The 15,522-nt window shown below is 56.4% G+C and overlaps 1 protein-coding gene across 5 annotated transcripts in view; it reads left to right on the top strand.

Annotated features, from left to right (window-relative positions):
- ITPR3 (inositol 1,4,5-trisphosphate receptor type 3) overlaps window positions 1-15,522 on the top strand; it is a 38,558-nt gene that overhangs the window by 11,164 nt on the left and 11,872 nt on the right. For 4 of the 5 annotated variants that reach the window (XM_042833550.1, XM_042833551.1, XM_042833546.1 and 1 more), the window contains exons 4-39: window positions 847-933; window positions 1,086-1,244; window positions 1,368-1,466; window positions 1,594-1,677; window positions 2,567-2,713; window positions 2,901-2,996; window positions 4,136-4,186; window positions 4,738-4,880; window positions 5,013-5,112; window positions 5,387-5,547; window positions 6,253-6,394; window positions 6,599-6,760; window positions 6,908-7,080; window positions 7,204-7,323; window positions 7,480-7,662; window positions 7,750-8,001; window positions 8,156-8,300; window positions 8,465-8,612; window positions 8,906-9,102; window positions 9,225-9,354; window positions 9,597-9,654; window positions 9,864-10,029; window positions 10,146-10,310; window positions 10,480-10,548; window positions 10,971-11,096; window positions 11,231-11,353; window positions 11,512-11,712; window positions 12,054-12,305; window positions 12,400-12,525; window positions 12,792-12,917; window positions 13,034-13,154; window positions 13,889-14,073; window positions 14,161-14,309; window positions 14,501-14,609; window positions 14,735-14,825; window positions 15,043-15,212. In XM_042833550.1, coding sequence (XP_042689484.1) covers window positions 847-933; window positions 1,086-1,244; window positions 1,368-1,466; window positions 1,594-1,677; window positions 2,567-2,713; window positions 2,901-2,996; window positions 4,136-4,186; window positions 4,738-4,880; window positions 5,013-5,112; window positions 5,387-5,547; window positions 6,253-6,394; window positions 6,599-6,760; window positions 6,908-7,080; window positions 7,204-7,323; window positions 7,480-7,662; window positions 7,750-8,001; window positions 8,156-8,300; window positions 8,465-8,612; window positions 8,906-9,102; window positions 9,225-9,354; window positions 9,597-9,654; window positions 9,864-10,029; window positions 10,146-10,310; window positions 10,480-10,548; window positions 10,971-11,096; window positions 11,231-11,353; window positions 11,512-11,712; window positions 12,054-12,305; window positions 12,400-12,525; window positions 12,792-12,917; window positions 13,034-13,154; window positions 13,889-14,073; window positions 14,161-14,309; window positions 14,501-14,609; window positions 14,735-14,825; window positions 15,043-15,212 — 5,016 coding nt within the window. The remainder of the gene's footprint in view (window positions 1-846; window positions 934-1,085; window positions 1,245-1,367; window positions 1,467-1,593; window positions 1,678-2,566; window positions 2,714-2,900; window positions 2,997-4,135; window positions 4,187-4,737; window positions 4,881-5,012; window positions 5,113-5,386; window positions 5,548-6,252; window positions 6,395-6,598; window positions 6,761-6,907; window positions 7,081-7,203; window positions 7,324-7,479; window positions 7,663-7,749; window positions 8,002-8,155; window positions 8,301-8,464; window positions 8,613-8,905; window positions 9,103-9,224; window positions 9,355-9,596; window positions 9,655-9,863; window positions 10,030-10,145; window positions 10,311-10,479; window positions 10,549-10,970; window positions 11,097-11,230; window positions 11,354-11,511; window positions 11,713-12,053; window positions 12,306-12,399; window positions 12,526-12,791; window positions 12,918-13,033; window positions 13,155-13,888; window positions 14,074-14,160; window positions 14,310-14,500; window positions 14,610-14,734; window positions 14,826-15,042; window positions 15,213-15,522) is intronic. The other variant, XM_042833547.1, reaches the window with a different exon arrangement.

Below are 15,522 nucleotides of genomic sequence, written 5' to 3' on the forward strand. Positions count from 1 at the left end.
GGCTGCCAACCCCAGTGCGCATCCCTGATGCCTCTGTCCCCACATGGACAGACTGCCCTACAGACTCAGGGCAGCCCATTCCCACTCAGTGAGAAAAGAATTTGTCCTTGTAGACCACCCACCCCATCCTCCTGCAGGGTGCAGACTGCAGCAGGATGGACAGGGATGGATGCTTCCCCAGCCCCGTCCCTCACTGTGGTTTCCCATCTCAGCTGCATAGGGCTGATGCTGCACCCTTGTGTCCCCAGAAACAGATTCCTGCCTTGCTCTGTGCTTGCTGACAGCTCCCCTTCCACTGCCAAAGCTGCCATGGAAAATACCTGTAGTTTGGAGAGTGGCTGGTGGGCTCAGCCTGCTGCAAGCAGGGCCAAGCAATTACAATAGTTCTTGGGTTTTTTGGCCTATGTGGACCTCTCCACATCCATCACGGCAGGCACAGACCTGCCACCAGCTCCAGGAATGGCTCTGCCTACTTGGAGCTTTCTTTTTTTGCATGCTTGTTGGGGTGCTGCCAGGAGTCTCTGGTACCAGCAGCCCTGCTGGGTGGAAGCATCGCTCGTCCCCAGGTCCCTTTGGAATGCTGCCCCATATTGGGGAATTCTGGAGAAGCTTGTCCAAATTTTAAAGCTTGCATAGGCTTCATGTGGCTGTGCAGGGCCACAGCAAGGTGCTGGGCTCAGCCCTCAGATGCTGAGAACCATCTTATGGCTCTGGATGGTGGTCCTGGGGGACAGCAGGAGGTGTCCCCTGCACTTCCTATATCTCGGGGTGCAGGTGGTTCCCCAGGGTTCACACCAGGGACAGGAGGCTGTGACCATGATGAGCTCTTCTCCTTTTGGCATTCAGCATGCAGCCCAGATGGAGCAGAAGCAGAACGAGACGGAGAACAAGAAGGTGCACGGGGACGTGGTGAAATATGGCAGCGTCATACAGGTATGGGCGGCCCTGGGCTGTGCTGGTCGGTGGTTTGGTGGGAAAACACTCAGATCCAGCGACTGCAAGTTGGGCGGCTGCTGGGAAGGGGCTCACCGTGTCCCTGCTGGAGGTCCAGCCCTGGGATCTCACACTTGTGGTTGCCTCCTCAGCTCCTGCACATGAAGAGCAACAAATACCTGACAGTGAACAAGCGGCTGCCAGCCCTGCTGGAGAAGAATGCCATGCGGGTGACGCTGGATGCCACCGGCAATGAGGGCTCCTGGCTCTTCATCCAACCCTTCTGGAAGCTGAGGAGCAATGGAGACAATGTGAGCGCAGGGCTGGAAATTCCCCCAAAGCAGATGAGTTCTTGGTGTTGGCCCTGCCAGGGCTCACCTCCCTGTCGGGTGCCCATCTCATTCTCTGTGCCCTGTTCCCATTTTGCTTCCCAGGTAGTTGTGGGAGACAAAGTCATCCTGAACCCCGTGAATGCTGGGCAGCCGCTGCACGCCAGCAACTATGAGCTCGCTGATAATGCAGGCTGCAAGGAGGTACGGGGCTGCCTGCAAAGGGCCTGGCTTGGAGAACTTGCCTGCTTTTTCCTTTTTCCTTTTCCCTTTTCTTCTTTCTTTTTCATTTCCCTCTCTGGGATCATGACCTCATTCTCTTGCTCCTTAGGTGAACTCGGTCAATTGTAACACCAGCTGGAAAATCAACCTCTTCATGCAGTTCCGTGACCACATGGAGGAAGTGTTGAAGGGGGTAAGGAAGGAGGGTTGGCCACTGGCCATGGGGACACCATGGGGTCAGAGGACCCCACGCTGATCCCTTGTCAGGCAGGACATGCAAATAGCTGCTTGGCAGTGAGACAAGGGCAGCATGCCTCAAGGATCTTGATTTGCAGGAGAATTCATCACTTGGAGCACCTAACAGTGTGCTGGAATTGGGGATTTTAGTACCCACTGTCAGCAGGTACCCCAGAGGGCATCAGGTTTCCATCTGCCTTCTTGTATTAAGTTGTCTCTTGAGGACAATTTGAGGCACACATGGTGCCAGCAGTGTTTCTAGCCACAGGGACAGCTTTCAGCTGTTAAGCCATGCAGCAGGGCTGGCTGCTGCCTGGGAAAGGAATTTTCCCTGCAGAGCTATTGTTCAGGTCCTCCAGGAAGCAGCTGGATGGATATTGATTGTGAGGACCTTGCAGATCCCCATCCCCAGGCGCCTGCTTATCCCTGGCTTCCTCTGCATCCTCCTGCTGGGGCATGAATGCCATGACAGCACTGGTGAGCGGAGCCTCTGCCCGCTCCAGAGGTGCAAAGTGGGGAGTAGGAACAGAGAGAAGCAGTTTACACAAGTAAACAGAGTGATGGCATTGCAGAGTAAGGGTATCCCATGTCCCCACCACTCTGTACATGTGCAAGGTGCTTTCCCTCAATTCAGAGGGTATAGGATGGGTAGGACTGCAAGAGCTGGCAATGCCCTGCAGCCAGGAGCTGCACCCTGCTCTGGGCCACGTGTGGGTGATCCCAGCCCCTTTGCAGGGCTGTGGGGCCAGAGGAGGAGCTGCACTGGCTTGCAGGAGGTGAACCACAGCCATGGGGCACGGAGCGAATGCTGCCTCTGTGTCCTCACTGTCACATCCCGGTGCCAGGGGGACGTGGTGAGGCTCTTCCACGCCGAGCAGGAGAAGTTCCTGACCTGTGATGAGTACAAGGGCAAGCTGCACGTCTTCCTGCGCACCACCCTGCGGCAGTCGGCCACCTCAGCGACCAGCTCCAATGCCCTCTGGGAGGTGGAGGTGAGTGGGGCTGAGGGATCTGGGGAGATTTCATAGTGCAGGCTGCCCCCCTCCAGCCCCTCGGTGGCTGTCTCGGGTCCGTGCCCAAGTTTATTGACTTGTGGGCACTTTTGAGGTAGGATGGATCTGCGTTGTTGGGGTGTTTGCTTGGGCAGCCCCACTCTGAACCCTCCTCTGCTCCTTCCAGGTAGTTCACCACGACCCGTGCCGAGGAGGGGCTGGGCACTGGAATGGCTTGTACCGCTTCAAGCACCTCGCCACGGGCAACTACCTGGCAGCAGAGGTAAGGGGGCAAGCAGAGAGGTGTAGAAAGATGCCCTGACTTGAGAGGCTGCAAAAACACCGTCCCTTAGAGCAGTGATGTCCTGTCTTGCCTTGTCCCCTCATGCCACGACATGGGGGCATTTGCAGGACAGCACCCGGCTCTGCTCCCATTTGCTTTTGCAGCATTCTGCCCTTGCAGGTAGAGATGCTGACACCGAGGCCATGAGCAATGTCGGGATTTGCCCGTTTGTCCCCTCCAAAATCCCCTGCCCTGCAGTGCTACATGCACTGCCAACATCACTTCTCCCTCTGACCCTGGCACACAGAACTGGGATGTGGGGGGGTGGCTGGGATTTTCCTCTGTTTGCTCACCCTGGGCCAAGCTGTCCCAGCACAACCTTGTGAGATGGAAGCAGGAGATAACTCATCCGGCTGTGTTTAACTCTTCCTGACCAAGTTTTACCCTTCCTCATCCTCTGGTATCCTAGCCAGGATGCTAGGGGAGGCATGGACAAAATCTGAGCCTGGAAACACCATCTGCCAGGTGGTTTTTGCTCCCATTTAATTGGCTCAAGGCCTCCTGATAAAGATGCAAAGGGGTTTCTGCACTTAAAGAATGTGGTTTATATGACTGCTGCCAGGGAAGCAAGGCTGTGCCTGAGGGTGCTGGGTGCATCCCATGCCAAAGGTGTTCCAGCATTGCAAAAGATGACCAAAGGCAGTCACCCAGGGCCCCTTCTGCCACTGGCAGGTCTGCCTCCAAAATGGCTGCTGAACTGGTGTACTTTCAACCATAAGGCATGCAGGTGGCATTGGAAGAGGAAAGAAGATCTCCTCTCAGGCTGCTGCTGCCTGGCTTGCATTGCTCAGCGAGACCCCAGCCTGGGGCCTCAAGGGATTCCCAGCAGGAGCTCATCCTGCTGCAGTGCAGAGCCCCAGCTGTGAACCAGGGCTCAGCCTCTCCCTCTCTTCTCTCATGGGGCTGGAGCACTCTGCACTGGGGATGGGTCCTGTCCTCCAGCCCCATCTGGGCAGGTTTCCTCTCCGCACTGTGATGAAGCAAGGCAGGAACAGGGCCTACACCCCACACTCGGGGCTTTGGAGGGGCCGAGGGGGAGGGCTGATAGCTGTCTTTCATCTCCCTCTTTAACTTTTCAGGAAAACCCAAGTTATAAAGGAGACGTGGCTGAGCCCAAAGCAGCGCCCACGGTGAGCTGTGTGCAGCCTCGCTAGCAGAAATGCTGCTGCCGCTGCCTGAAACCACGCTGCCTCTTAGATTCTGCCTGAAAACAGGGAAATGCTCCAAAAGAGAGCCTGTGCCATGCTGCCGAGTCCTGCTTGGTGGCTGCCCCACCGCAGGGCTGCCCAGCAGAGCACCCCACATCCCGCACCGCAGAGTAGCATCCCCATGTCCCGCTTGCGAGGGGATCCCACCCACATCTGTTGGAGGGGTCCCAGTGCATGTTGGATCACCAGACCACGGGGGTGTGCAAGTGAAGCGCTGGTAGAAGAGTGATTTGGACTTGCAGGGGTTTTTTCTCATTGCCCTTAGTGAGGTTTGGAGAAGGGGTGGCCTCGTGCCGTGCTTGTGCTCTTGCAGCCCCTCCGTCTCTGCGCTGCAAGGCTCAGCTCAGCATCTGAGCAAAAGCTTCTGCCCTGAGCATTGCTGCTGTGTGTCCTCCGATGCCATGTGTGCAGGGAGGCCGGGCTCAGTGGGGTGGTCACCCCACGCCTGGCTCAGAGCCGTTTCCCTGCTGCAGGGGGGGAGCAGCCGCTCCAGCCGCAGGAACACGGGGGAGAAGATCAAGTACCGGCTGGTGGCCGTGCCCCACGGGAACGACATCGCCTCCCTCTTCGAGTTGGACCCCACCACGCTGCAGAAGACAGATTCCTTCGTCCCACGGTACGTGAGCATGTGCCAGCATGGAGGGGTTGAAATAGAGAGGGAGGGTTGATCGTGTGCTGCGCTGGGGCCCAGTCTGCTCCTGGAGGGGCTTTGCTGGGTGCGCTCACCGAAGCGTGGTGCCGTTTGCAGGAACTCTTACGTGAGGCTTCGCCACCTCTGCACCAACACCTGGATCCAAAGCACCAACGTGCCCATTGACATTGATGAGGAAAGACCCATCCGCCTCATGGTGCGGCCCTGTGCCCTCCTTCCTTGCACAGATTTATCCCCCTGCTCCATCCTCCTTCCCTCCTGGCTTTACCCAGTGGCTCCCCTGGCTTCACCTGGGGACTGAGGTACCCTGATGGGCACCAAGTCCACAGCCTCCCCCAGTACCTCGAGCCCATCCTACTCCTTTCAGGAGGGACCAACTGTGTTCCTGATGTCATCTCTGTGGTTGGCAGCTGATGGAGACACTCACCGCAGCCCTACCTGTGTGACACTGCTTCTCTGTTCCTTCCCAGCTGGGCACGTGTCCCACCAAAGAAGACAAAGAAGCATTTGCCATTGTCTCTGTGCCTGTGTCTGAGATCCGGGACCTGGACTTTGCCAACGACGCCAGCTCAATGCTGGCCAACGTGGTGGAGAAGATGAACGAAGGTTTTCTTAGCCAGAACGACCGGAGGTAAAAAAAATAAAATAAAAGTCATTTTCCCGTGGAAATGGGGCCATGCCAGGGTCTTCCAGTGTTGCTGTGGGACGGGGCCCCTGGCTGGGTCTTGGTGCCAGCGCTGCTTTGCTTTCCTGCCTGCAACCCAAATCCACGCCTGCTTCTCCCAGGGGTCTGGCGAGGAAATCAGATAACACCACAGACCCACTCCGGCCCCTCCTTTGCTGCTAGAAAAATAAGCGAGGGGCTGGGAGATGGCCTCGTGATAGGGGCAGCCCAGTTAGTCACGGTGTTATTTTTAGGTGGGTGGGTTCTTGGTGTTTCCTGCACAAACAGAGATACTCTGTGGGACGGAGCGAGCCGCTGCCGCCCTGCCAGCCCACTGCTTTGCAGTGCTTGCTGTGATTGTGACTCAAGGGGCAGAAGACTTGCACACAAAACTCCAGCCGTGAATCACAAGCAGAAGCCTGTGGTGTTTAGCCTGGCACCTGACTCACAACAATAATTTCCTTAGGAAGCGCAGGCGCTGCAAAATCTCACGGTTGAGGGCAGCTGCGGGCCTTTCATAGATGGGGAGGATCAACCAGCAGTGTCCTGAGCCCTGAGCTTTTTGGCCCTACACAATGTGCCAGCGGCATTGCGGGGAGCTGAGTGTGGGTGGGGTGTGCAAGTGGCTCCCCTGACTGGAGGGTCCCACCACCACGCTGTGCCCCTTTGCAGGTTTGTGATCCAGCTGCTGGAGGACTTGGTGTTTTTTGTCAGTGATGTCCCAAACAACGGCCAGAACGTGCTGGACATTGTGGTGACCAAACCCAACCGGGAAAGGCAGAAGCTCATGCGGGAGCAGAACATCCTGAAGCAGGTGAGTGGCCCTGGGGCTGTGCACCCAAGGAAGGCGGATGTCCTCAGAGGCCTGCTGCCCTGCCCTGAACCACAATAGAGACTATTTCCAAAAAAGCCCATGGAGGAAGTGGTACTGGTCTCCAGTTCACGCCCTTGAGTTCTGCCAAGCCATCTTGGGAGGCAGTGTGGAAGGCATGCAGCATTTATTTCTACTTTTGGACAGATCTTTGGGATCCTGAAAGCCCCCTTCAAGGACAAGGGTGGGGAAGGGCCCCTGGTGCGGCTGGAGGAGCTGTCGGACCAGAAGAATGCTCCCTACCAGTACATGTTCCGGCTGTGCTACCGTGTGCTCCGGCACTCCCAGGACGACTATCGCAAGAACCAGGTGGGTTGGGGGTGTCAAGAAAAGCCCCCCTCCCATCTATGTGTTGCACATCTCCAGGGAGCTGAAGAGGTCTTGTTGGGGCGGAGAGGGCATGGACAGATCCTGATGCACAGCTTTGAGTGCTCACTGCTCCTCTGCTCACTCCAGGAGCACATAGCCAAGCAGTTCGGCATGATGCAGTCCCAGATTGGCTACGACATCCTGGCCGAGGACACCATCACAGCCCTGCTGCACAACAACCGCAAGCTGCTGGAGAAGCACATCACCAAGACCGAGGTGGAGACCTTCGTCAGCCTGGTGCGCAAGAACCGTGAGCCACGGTGCGTGTCCTGCGCCCCAGCCCAGAGGGCTTTGTGCAGCATGGTGGTGGGGTGTGCTGCAGCAGGCTGGAAGTGGACCCCCCCTTTCACAGCAAGCTGTCTCTGCCTTGCTCTCATTCCCAGGTTTTTGGACTACCTCTCAGACCTGTGCGTGTCCAACCACATTGCCATCCCCGTCACCCAGGAGCTGATCTGCAAGTGTGTGCTGGACCCGAAGAACAGTGACATCCTCATCAAAACAGAGTGAGTAGCCCAGCAGAGAGGTTTCCTTGGCTGAGTGCCTGCCCCTGCCTGCTGCCAGCTCTCACAGTGGCCCCATAAATCCCATAGTACCCCCGTCACCTCTTGAGATGCTGCATCCATAGGAACACCTCCAGGTTTACTCCTTTCCCACTGCAGGCTGAGGCCGGTGAAGGAGATGTCCCAGACCCACGAGTACCTGAGCATCGAGTACTCAGAGGAGGAGGTCTGGCTCACCTGGACAGACAAAAACAATGACCACCATGAGAAAAGCATCCGGCAGCTGGCGCAGGAGGCCCGGGCTGGCAATGCCCATGATGAGAATGTCCTCAGTTACTACAGGTGGCAATCCCATGGTATCTTTTCCCCAGACAGGGTGAGGACATAAGAGTTGCATAGCCTCACTCTCTCCTCCTCGTCCCCATGCAGGTACCAGCTGAAGCTCTTTGCTCGCATGTGTCTGGACCGCCAGTACTTGGCCATCAAGGAGATCTCCCAGCAGCTGGGTGTGGACCTGATCTTCCTCTGCATGGCAGATGAAATGCTGCCCTTCGATCTCCGAGCGTCCTTCTGCCACCTCATGCTGCACGTGCACGTGGACAGGGACCCTCAGGAGCTGGTGATGCCCGTGAAGTTTGCACGGCTCTGGACTGAGATCCCCACCGCCATCACTATCAAAGAGTGAGACACGCCGGGTCTCGCTGCAGCTTTGAGGGATATGGGATGGCAGGTGCCATCCTCTGTAGGGACTGGATAGGCACCAGCAGGGACCGGGAGGGGGGCACCTTCCCGACTGCTCGCTGCCCTGTGCTCACCCTGCTGTCTCCCCACGCAGCTACGACTCCAACCTCAACGCCTCACGTGACGACAAGAAAAACAAGTTTGCCAGCACCATGGAGTTTGTGGAGGACTACCTCAACAACGTGGTGAGCGAGGCAGTGCCCTTTGCCAACGAGGAGAAGAACAAGCTCACCTTCGAGGTGCGAGAGCTGCCGGTGTCACGTCGTGTTGTGGGATGTGGCATTGGCCGTGGAGGCCATCGGCCTCATCCAGACCTTGTGGCTGCCTCTGTGACATCCCATGTTTGTTCCTCCTGCTCGTCCCTGAGCACAGCAAGGTCTGGAGTTGCCTTGTCCTTCCCCAGGTCGTCAGCCTTGCCCACAACCTCATCTACTTTGGCTTCTACAGCTTCAGTGAGCTGCTGCGCCTGACGCGCACGCTGTTGGGCATCATCGACTGTGTCCAAAACCCCCAGCTGATGATGCAGGCGGTCTACAGTGATGAGGTGACAGGTGAGTCCGTGCTCTGTAGGCAGGCATGGTCCCAGGGCAAAATGGTTTCTGCCCAGTGCTATCCAGTTTGGGCTGCAGGAAAACAAGCCACCCATTTGATCACATGGAAACTTGGGCTGGGGCTGAAATGAGTCTTTGTCACCCATTGGCAAGTCCTGTCAAGCTCTTGGCCATGGCTGAGAAGAAGCGAGTCCTTCCTGCTCATTTTCTGGTTAACACCCATAGTATTTTCCAGTCTAAGTGGGTCTTTCTGTTGGTCCTCTCCCGCCTCTCTGTCTGCCTTAACTCTACAGGGAAGAATGTGAGGAGGTCAATCCAGGGCGTTGGACAGATGATGTCCACGATGGTGCTGAGCAGGAAACAGTCTATCTTCAGCCCTCCGAGCCTCAGTGCTGGCTCTGCCCCAGAGCCTGTGGACAGGGGGAGGAGCGTCGAAAATGAGAACATTGTGGTGATGGAGACCAAGCTGAAGATCCTGGAGATCTTGCAGGTGGGAGGAGAAGCATCATGAAGTTGCAAGGGGATGAGGGAGACATGGTTTTCTGATGCAAAGAAGCAGATGACGTGATCAGAGGACTCACTTTTGCTTTCTTCTCTCTCTGCTTCTGCCAGTTCATCCTGAATGTGCGGCTGGACTACAGGATTTCCTACCTGCTTTCTGTCTTCAAGAAAGAATTTGTGGAAGTCTACCCCATGCAGGACAGTGCAGCTGACGGGACGGCTCCAGCCTTTGACTCCACAAGTAACTCTTCCCTTCGCTCCTGGCACAGCCAGGGACATGGGGGGGGTAGCTCCAGCTGCAATCCATACACTGGCAGGGAATTGGGGGATTGAAGTTTGTGCAGGATAGATGAGGGGTCTCGTGTCCATCATGGGTGCTTGGACCGTGGTCTGCAGGGAGCTGGGCTGGCTCCTGCAGGAATTCTGTTGGTGCACGGGGGTCACGTTGGTCTCCCCATTTATCTCCCTTTCCTCTCCCTTCAGCTGCAGCAATGAACTTGGACCGGATCGGCGAGCATGCAGAGGCCATGTTTGGTGTGGGGTGAGTCCCTGCCCCTGGTGCACAGTTAGCCTGGCTGGAGGGCTCTTCCCTCTCCTGCCCATACTTGCTGCTGGGGCTCAGAGCTGCAGGTGATGAGGAAGATGAAACTCTGAAGGCCCATGCAGCTGTCCCATCTGTCCTGAGAGGTGACAGAGTACATGCCAGCTCCCACGTGGCTGCTAACACAAGCATTTTTGTCCTGGCTCCAGGAAGACGAGCAGCATGCTGGAGGTGGATGACGAAGGAGGGAGGATGTTCCTGCGGGTGCTGATCCACCTGACAATGCACGACTACCCACCGCTCATCTCCGGCTCCTTGCAGCTCCTCTTCAAACATTTCAGCCAGAGGCAGGAGGTCTTGCACACCTTCAAGCAGGTAACCCTGGAGAGGCTGCATCTGCTGGCCCCTTTGGAGGACATCTGGGTGAGGAGGGGAGTGGGGCTTATTCTGCAAGCAGCTGCACAGGGAAGTCCCTGTGAATGTCACTGCAGGTTCAGCTCCTGATCTCAGCCCAGGATGTGGAGAACTACAAGGTGATCAAGTCAGAGCTGGACAAACTGCGCACCATGGTGGAGAAATCGGAGCTGTGGGTGGACAAGAAAGGCAGCGTCAAAGGAGACAGCAATGTGGATGGGAACAAGAAGGAGAAGAAAGAGGTGAGAGCTGTGAGCAATATGTGGAACCAGGGTGAGTGAGCAGCTGGGGACAGACCTCTCGATGGAGCATGCCCGGTGCTCTGGGAAGAGGAGGGCAGAGAGGGTCCTGTCACTCTCCAGGCTTTGGGGAGGTGTGGTGGGACCCTGAAGCCATTTCTGTCCCTTGCAGCACACTGCTGATGAAGAGGTCATTGCTCCAGGAGAGAAGAGCAGCGAGAACTATCAGATAGTCAAGGGGGTAAGAAAGACCACAAGCTAACCCCAGAGCTGGCTGGTGCACCAGTGAGAAGGGAGAGAGGGAAACTGAGGGGAACTTCAGATCTCCTCAGTGGTTCAGTAGAAATGAATCCAAGCCAGGGCTCATTCCTGCCAGCTCAGCACACAAGGAGCCCATTAAGTCCCTGGGTTTGCAAATGAGACTCACCCTGGTGACAGTGGAGGGTAGGGGGTTGGTGATGAGTACAAACACTCTCTGCTTTACACTTTTAAGAAAGATTTCCGAGTGGAATGCTGCGATCTGTGAGCGATACCCAAAGCTGGGCTTGAAGGAACCATCTGGGCTTATGATGGGCACATCTGGGTTTCAAGCAGGTCCCCAGGGCTGGTGGCCTGGGGCTCTCAGGCTCAGTTCCCCTTTGGCCACTGTCCTTCTGTCCCCAGATCCTGGAGCGGCTGAATAAGATGTGTGGAGTTGGAGAGCAAGTGCGCAAGAAGCAGCAGCGCCTGCTGAAGAACATGGATGCCCACAAAGTGATGCTGGATCTGCTGCAGATCCCTTATGAGAAGGTGGGGGGACAGAAGCCAGCTGGTTTCAAAGTGCACGGAGCAAGGGGTGGGAACATGGGGACATCCTGCATAGTTGGGTCCTGTTCTCCGTTTATTACCAACCCCAAGTGTTTGTCCTTTCTGCCCTTCCTCAGGGTGATGCCAAGATGATGGAGATCCTCAAGTTCACCCATCAGTTCCTGCAGAAGTTTTGTGCTGGCAATCAGGAAAACCAGGCTCTGCTGCACAAACACCTCAACCTGTTCCTGACCCCGGGGGTAAGGAGAAGAGACCAAAGGACTTTAGTATCAGTCCTGGGATTGAGAGCAGGAGATAGAAAAACCAGAAGAAGACACGCAGAGGAGGCAGGACCAGGACAGGAGGGGAGGCTGTGCCTCGCAGCCCCCGGCCTCACTCTGTCTCCCTGGTCCCACAGCTCCTGGAGGCTGAGACAATGCAGCACATCTTCCTCAACAACTACCAGCTCTGCTCAGAGATCAACGAGACGGTGCCACAGCACTTCATCCACTGCGTGGCCACCCACGGCCGCCATGTGCAGTACCTGGACTTCCTGCACACCATCATCAAGGCCGAGGGCAAGTACGTCAAGAAGTGTCAGGACATGATCATGACCGAGGTGAGCACCTCTTCTCCTGCCCATGGGTTGTAAGCACAGGGGTCCTGGGAGGAGCGTGGTTATTTTCTCCTTTGGGCACTAGTCTTCCCAACCACATGTTGGTTTCTCCCTGGAGTTGGAAGAAATACCTCTAAGAGATGCAAGGTCTGAGAGCCAATAAACACTTTGGCATCCTACAGGTTGTGATTTTTGATTGCACTGCAAACACCTGATTTTCCCCACGAATACACAACCCTTTTACCTCACCCTGGGTGCTCCATCTCATCGCCCCAGTGCAGAAGATGTCATGGTGAGGTTTTTCATCCTTCTCTGGAGCAGTGACTGGTGACTCTTCCCAACAGCTCACCAATGCTGGGGACGACGTGGTTGTTTTCTACAATGACAAGGCATCACTGGCCACCTTGTTGGAGATGATGACAGCAGCCAGGGATGGGGTGGAGGAGAACAGCCCGCTGATGTACCACATCTCGTTGGTGGACCTCCTGGCTGCGTGTGCTGAGGGCAAGAACGTCTACACTGAGATCAAGTGTACATCCCTGCTGCCCTTGGAGGACGTGGTGAGGGTGGTGACCCATGAGGACTGCATCACGGAGGTATGGGCTGCCCAGTGAGGAGGGTGTTGGTGGCTTTGTTCTGTTTTCTATTCCTCTGACGGTGCCTGCACCCCACTCCCTCCCTCCCTGGCAGGTGAAGATGGCCTATGTGAACTTTGTCAACCACTGCTACGTGGACACAGAGGTGGAGATGAAAGAGATCTACACCAGCAACCACATCTGGACTCTCTTTGAGAACTTCACCCTGGACATGGCCCAGGTGCGTGGGTCAGGCTGGGAAGGAGGGACACAGCAGCAATGGCTACTGTGCTCTATGGGGAGAGCTTGGTGTCACCAAAGCCCCTTGACAAACAAGGGGCATGGGCACGACAGAGGCTTCTTCAGCCACATTATGGGTAGCACTCTGGCATAGACCCAGAAGCTGTGTCACCACCCATGCCCCCAGCTCAGCAAGGTGCCAGCAGTGTCCAGCTGTGCTTGTTCACCTGGTTCCGATGCCGTCAGCATCCTCCCTTCTCTTCACAGATGTGCAAAAAGCGAGAGAAGCGCCTGCCAGACCCCACTCTGGAGAAGTACGTGCTGACAGTGGTGCTGGACACCATCAATGCATTCTTCAGCTCTCCCTTCTCAGAGAACAGCACCTCACTGCAGGTAACGGGGTGTTGCATAGCCAGGCCATGCATGGAGTGAGCAGAGGGCTCACCCTTTGGGAAAAGGACTCTGCGAGCACCTTGTACTGATACAGAGCTGCCCATTCTCTCCTTCAGACCCACCAGACCATTGTGGTGCAGCTTCTCCAGTCCACCATGAGGCTGCTGGAGTGCCCCTGGCTGCAGCAGCAGCACAAGAGCTCAGTGGAGGCCTGCATCCGAACGCTGGCGATGGTCGGTAAGGAGCTGTGCTGGAGGGATGCCCTGCTCCCTGCCTGCTAGAGGGATGCAGCTGTTCCAACTGCTTCTGCTCCAGCAGCAGGCAACAGCCATCATTCCTACTGCAGCCATGGCAGGATGCCCTGGGGAGGCTGTCTGCTGGGAGCAGGGAGCTGTGGCTCTGGGATGTGCCTTTTGAGCTCCGTGTTTTGTGTCTGGTGTGGCCAGAGGAGAGCTGAAGCTTGGGCTTGGTTGGGGAATTCCTGGTGTGTCCTTGCTGGTGCAGAGCCCAGAAAGAATGCTGGCGTTTGTGGCAGCTTTCCCTCGCCAAGACTTTGCCCTCAGCCTGCCTGCAGCTGCCTTACTCAGGACAAGGGTTGTTAGCACTGAGTCACCATGTGGAAAGCATTGCTTAGATGCTGGGTGGAGACACTGGCCGGAGATGTAGGATTCCCCTTTGTAATTGCAGCCTCTCTGCACTGGGCTTTTCCAACTGAAAACCAGAGGCGGTGCCTCTTCCCACCCCGTGCTGGGCAGTGGAGGCTGTAGGCAATGGGTGCTGCACTGGGGAGTGGAGGGTGGAAGTAGCACAGGCACCACCAGTCTGGAGGGCTTTTCTCTTGTATTTTATTCATATCTTCTTTACTGCAAATGAAGAGCAGGTGAAAGGGTGCCCAGCCTGGGGCTGTGTGGTAGCCGATGTGGCAGCTGATGATTCATGGCTGTCCCCAAACCCTTCCCCCTGTCCTGCAGCCAAGAGCCGCTCCATCGCGCTGCCCATGGACCTGGATGCCCACGTCAGCTCCCTGCTCAACAGCAGCTCCACCAGCACCGTGCAGAGGAACACATCCAGCTACAAGACGGCCACGCGGACCTTCCCCCGCGTCTCCACCACCCCCAACCAGTGGGATTACAAGAACATCATAGAGAAGCTGCAGGTACGGGGATGCGTGATAGCAGGAAGGTGTGGGCATTGCAAAGTCCCTGTCGTGCGCCGACCTAAAGGTGTGCGCTGTGGTTTGTAGGACATCATTAATGCCTTGGAGGACCGCCTGAAACCGCTTGTGGAGGCTGAGCTCTCTGTGCTGGTGGATGTCCTCCACCGGCCAGAGCTGCTCTTCATGGAGGGCACAGAGGCGTATCAGCGATGCGAGAGTGGAGGTTTCCTGTCCAAGTGAGGATGCTTTGCAGTTGCCATGGGGTTTTTGTGACAGGCTGGGGACCTGCATCCTCGGTGGGTTGTGCGTCCTGGTGGGTTGTGCATCCTGATGCGCATCTGCAGAGTGGAGGGGCGGTGGGATGGTGCCCCTGGGGACCTCCTTGTCCTCTTGGCTACGTGGTGGTGACTCTGCTGTGCATGGCCAGGTTGGTGCAGCACACCAAGGACCTGATGGAGACGGAGGAGAAGCTGTGCATCAAGGTGTTACGGACCCTGCAGCAAATGCTGGTGAAGAGGAACAAGTATGGTGAGAGGGTGAGCATCGCGGCCCTACGGCACATCCCCAGCTCCACTGCTCAGCTGGCAGCTTCCTGCCCACTGCAGTTCTCCAACGCCAGCACTGGCGTTGGGAGCCTTGTGACGTTTATTTGTCTTGGCAGGGCAACCTGCTGCGGAAAATGCTCCTGAACAATTACCTGCAGAACAAGAAGTCCAGCTCCAAAGGGGAAATCGTGGATGCTGCTGGGGGAGGTGAGTGCCCCTCTCCTGCACCTTCCGTGTCTTTCTGTGCTGCTTGTACACGCCTTGAATGCCTGGTTCCAAACCATGGTAGGATCACACCCATGTATGATCTCTGTGCTCCCACCTCCATGGGAGACAGAAGAAAGGATGGGCCTGGTAGTGAGTTGGCTGTGCTTATTTTCCTTCATCACTGCAGCATCACATCCATCTGTGTCCTCTCCTGCAGGCCAGGACCAGGACTGGTCTGCTATTGCTGCTGTCCAGTGCCGGCTGGACCGAGAAGGAGCCACCAAGCTGGTGGCTGACCTCATCATGAACACCAAGAACGAGAAGATCTTCCAGGAGAGCATCCTGCTTGCCATTCGGCTGCTGGATGGGGGCAACACCGAGATCCAGGTGCCTGTGGTGGCCATGAGTCCATGGGATGGTTTATGTGTGCATTGTGAAGCACATATGGGGACATATGCAGTATGGGGAGGACAGGTGCAGAGCAGTCCCTGGTCCCTGGTTGGCCTCTGGATAGCAGACTTTGCCAACATTTGGACTGCATATGTTTGCTCACCATCTGGGGGAGGAACTACAGACATTTCTCTGTTTTGGAGTTTTCCTGCTTGGTGACTGGCTAAAGCTCAGGGCTGGATGCTGAAAGGGGCAGGTTGTTGCTGACTGTTTCTGGAGTAATGCTGATGCCCTCTGCTGGGTATCA

The sequence above is a fragment of the Centrocercus urophasianus genome, unplaced genomic scaffold (genome assembly GCF_019232065.1).
Source record: "Centrocercus urophasianus isolate 14NV4802_14NV808 unplaced genomic scaffold, USGS_Curo_1.0 seq_42, whole genome shotgun sequence".
Taxonomy (NCBI): domain Eukaryota; kingdom Metazoa; phylum Chordata; class Aves; order Galliformes; family Phasianidae; genus Centrocercus; species Centrocercus urophasianus.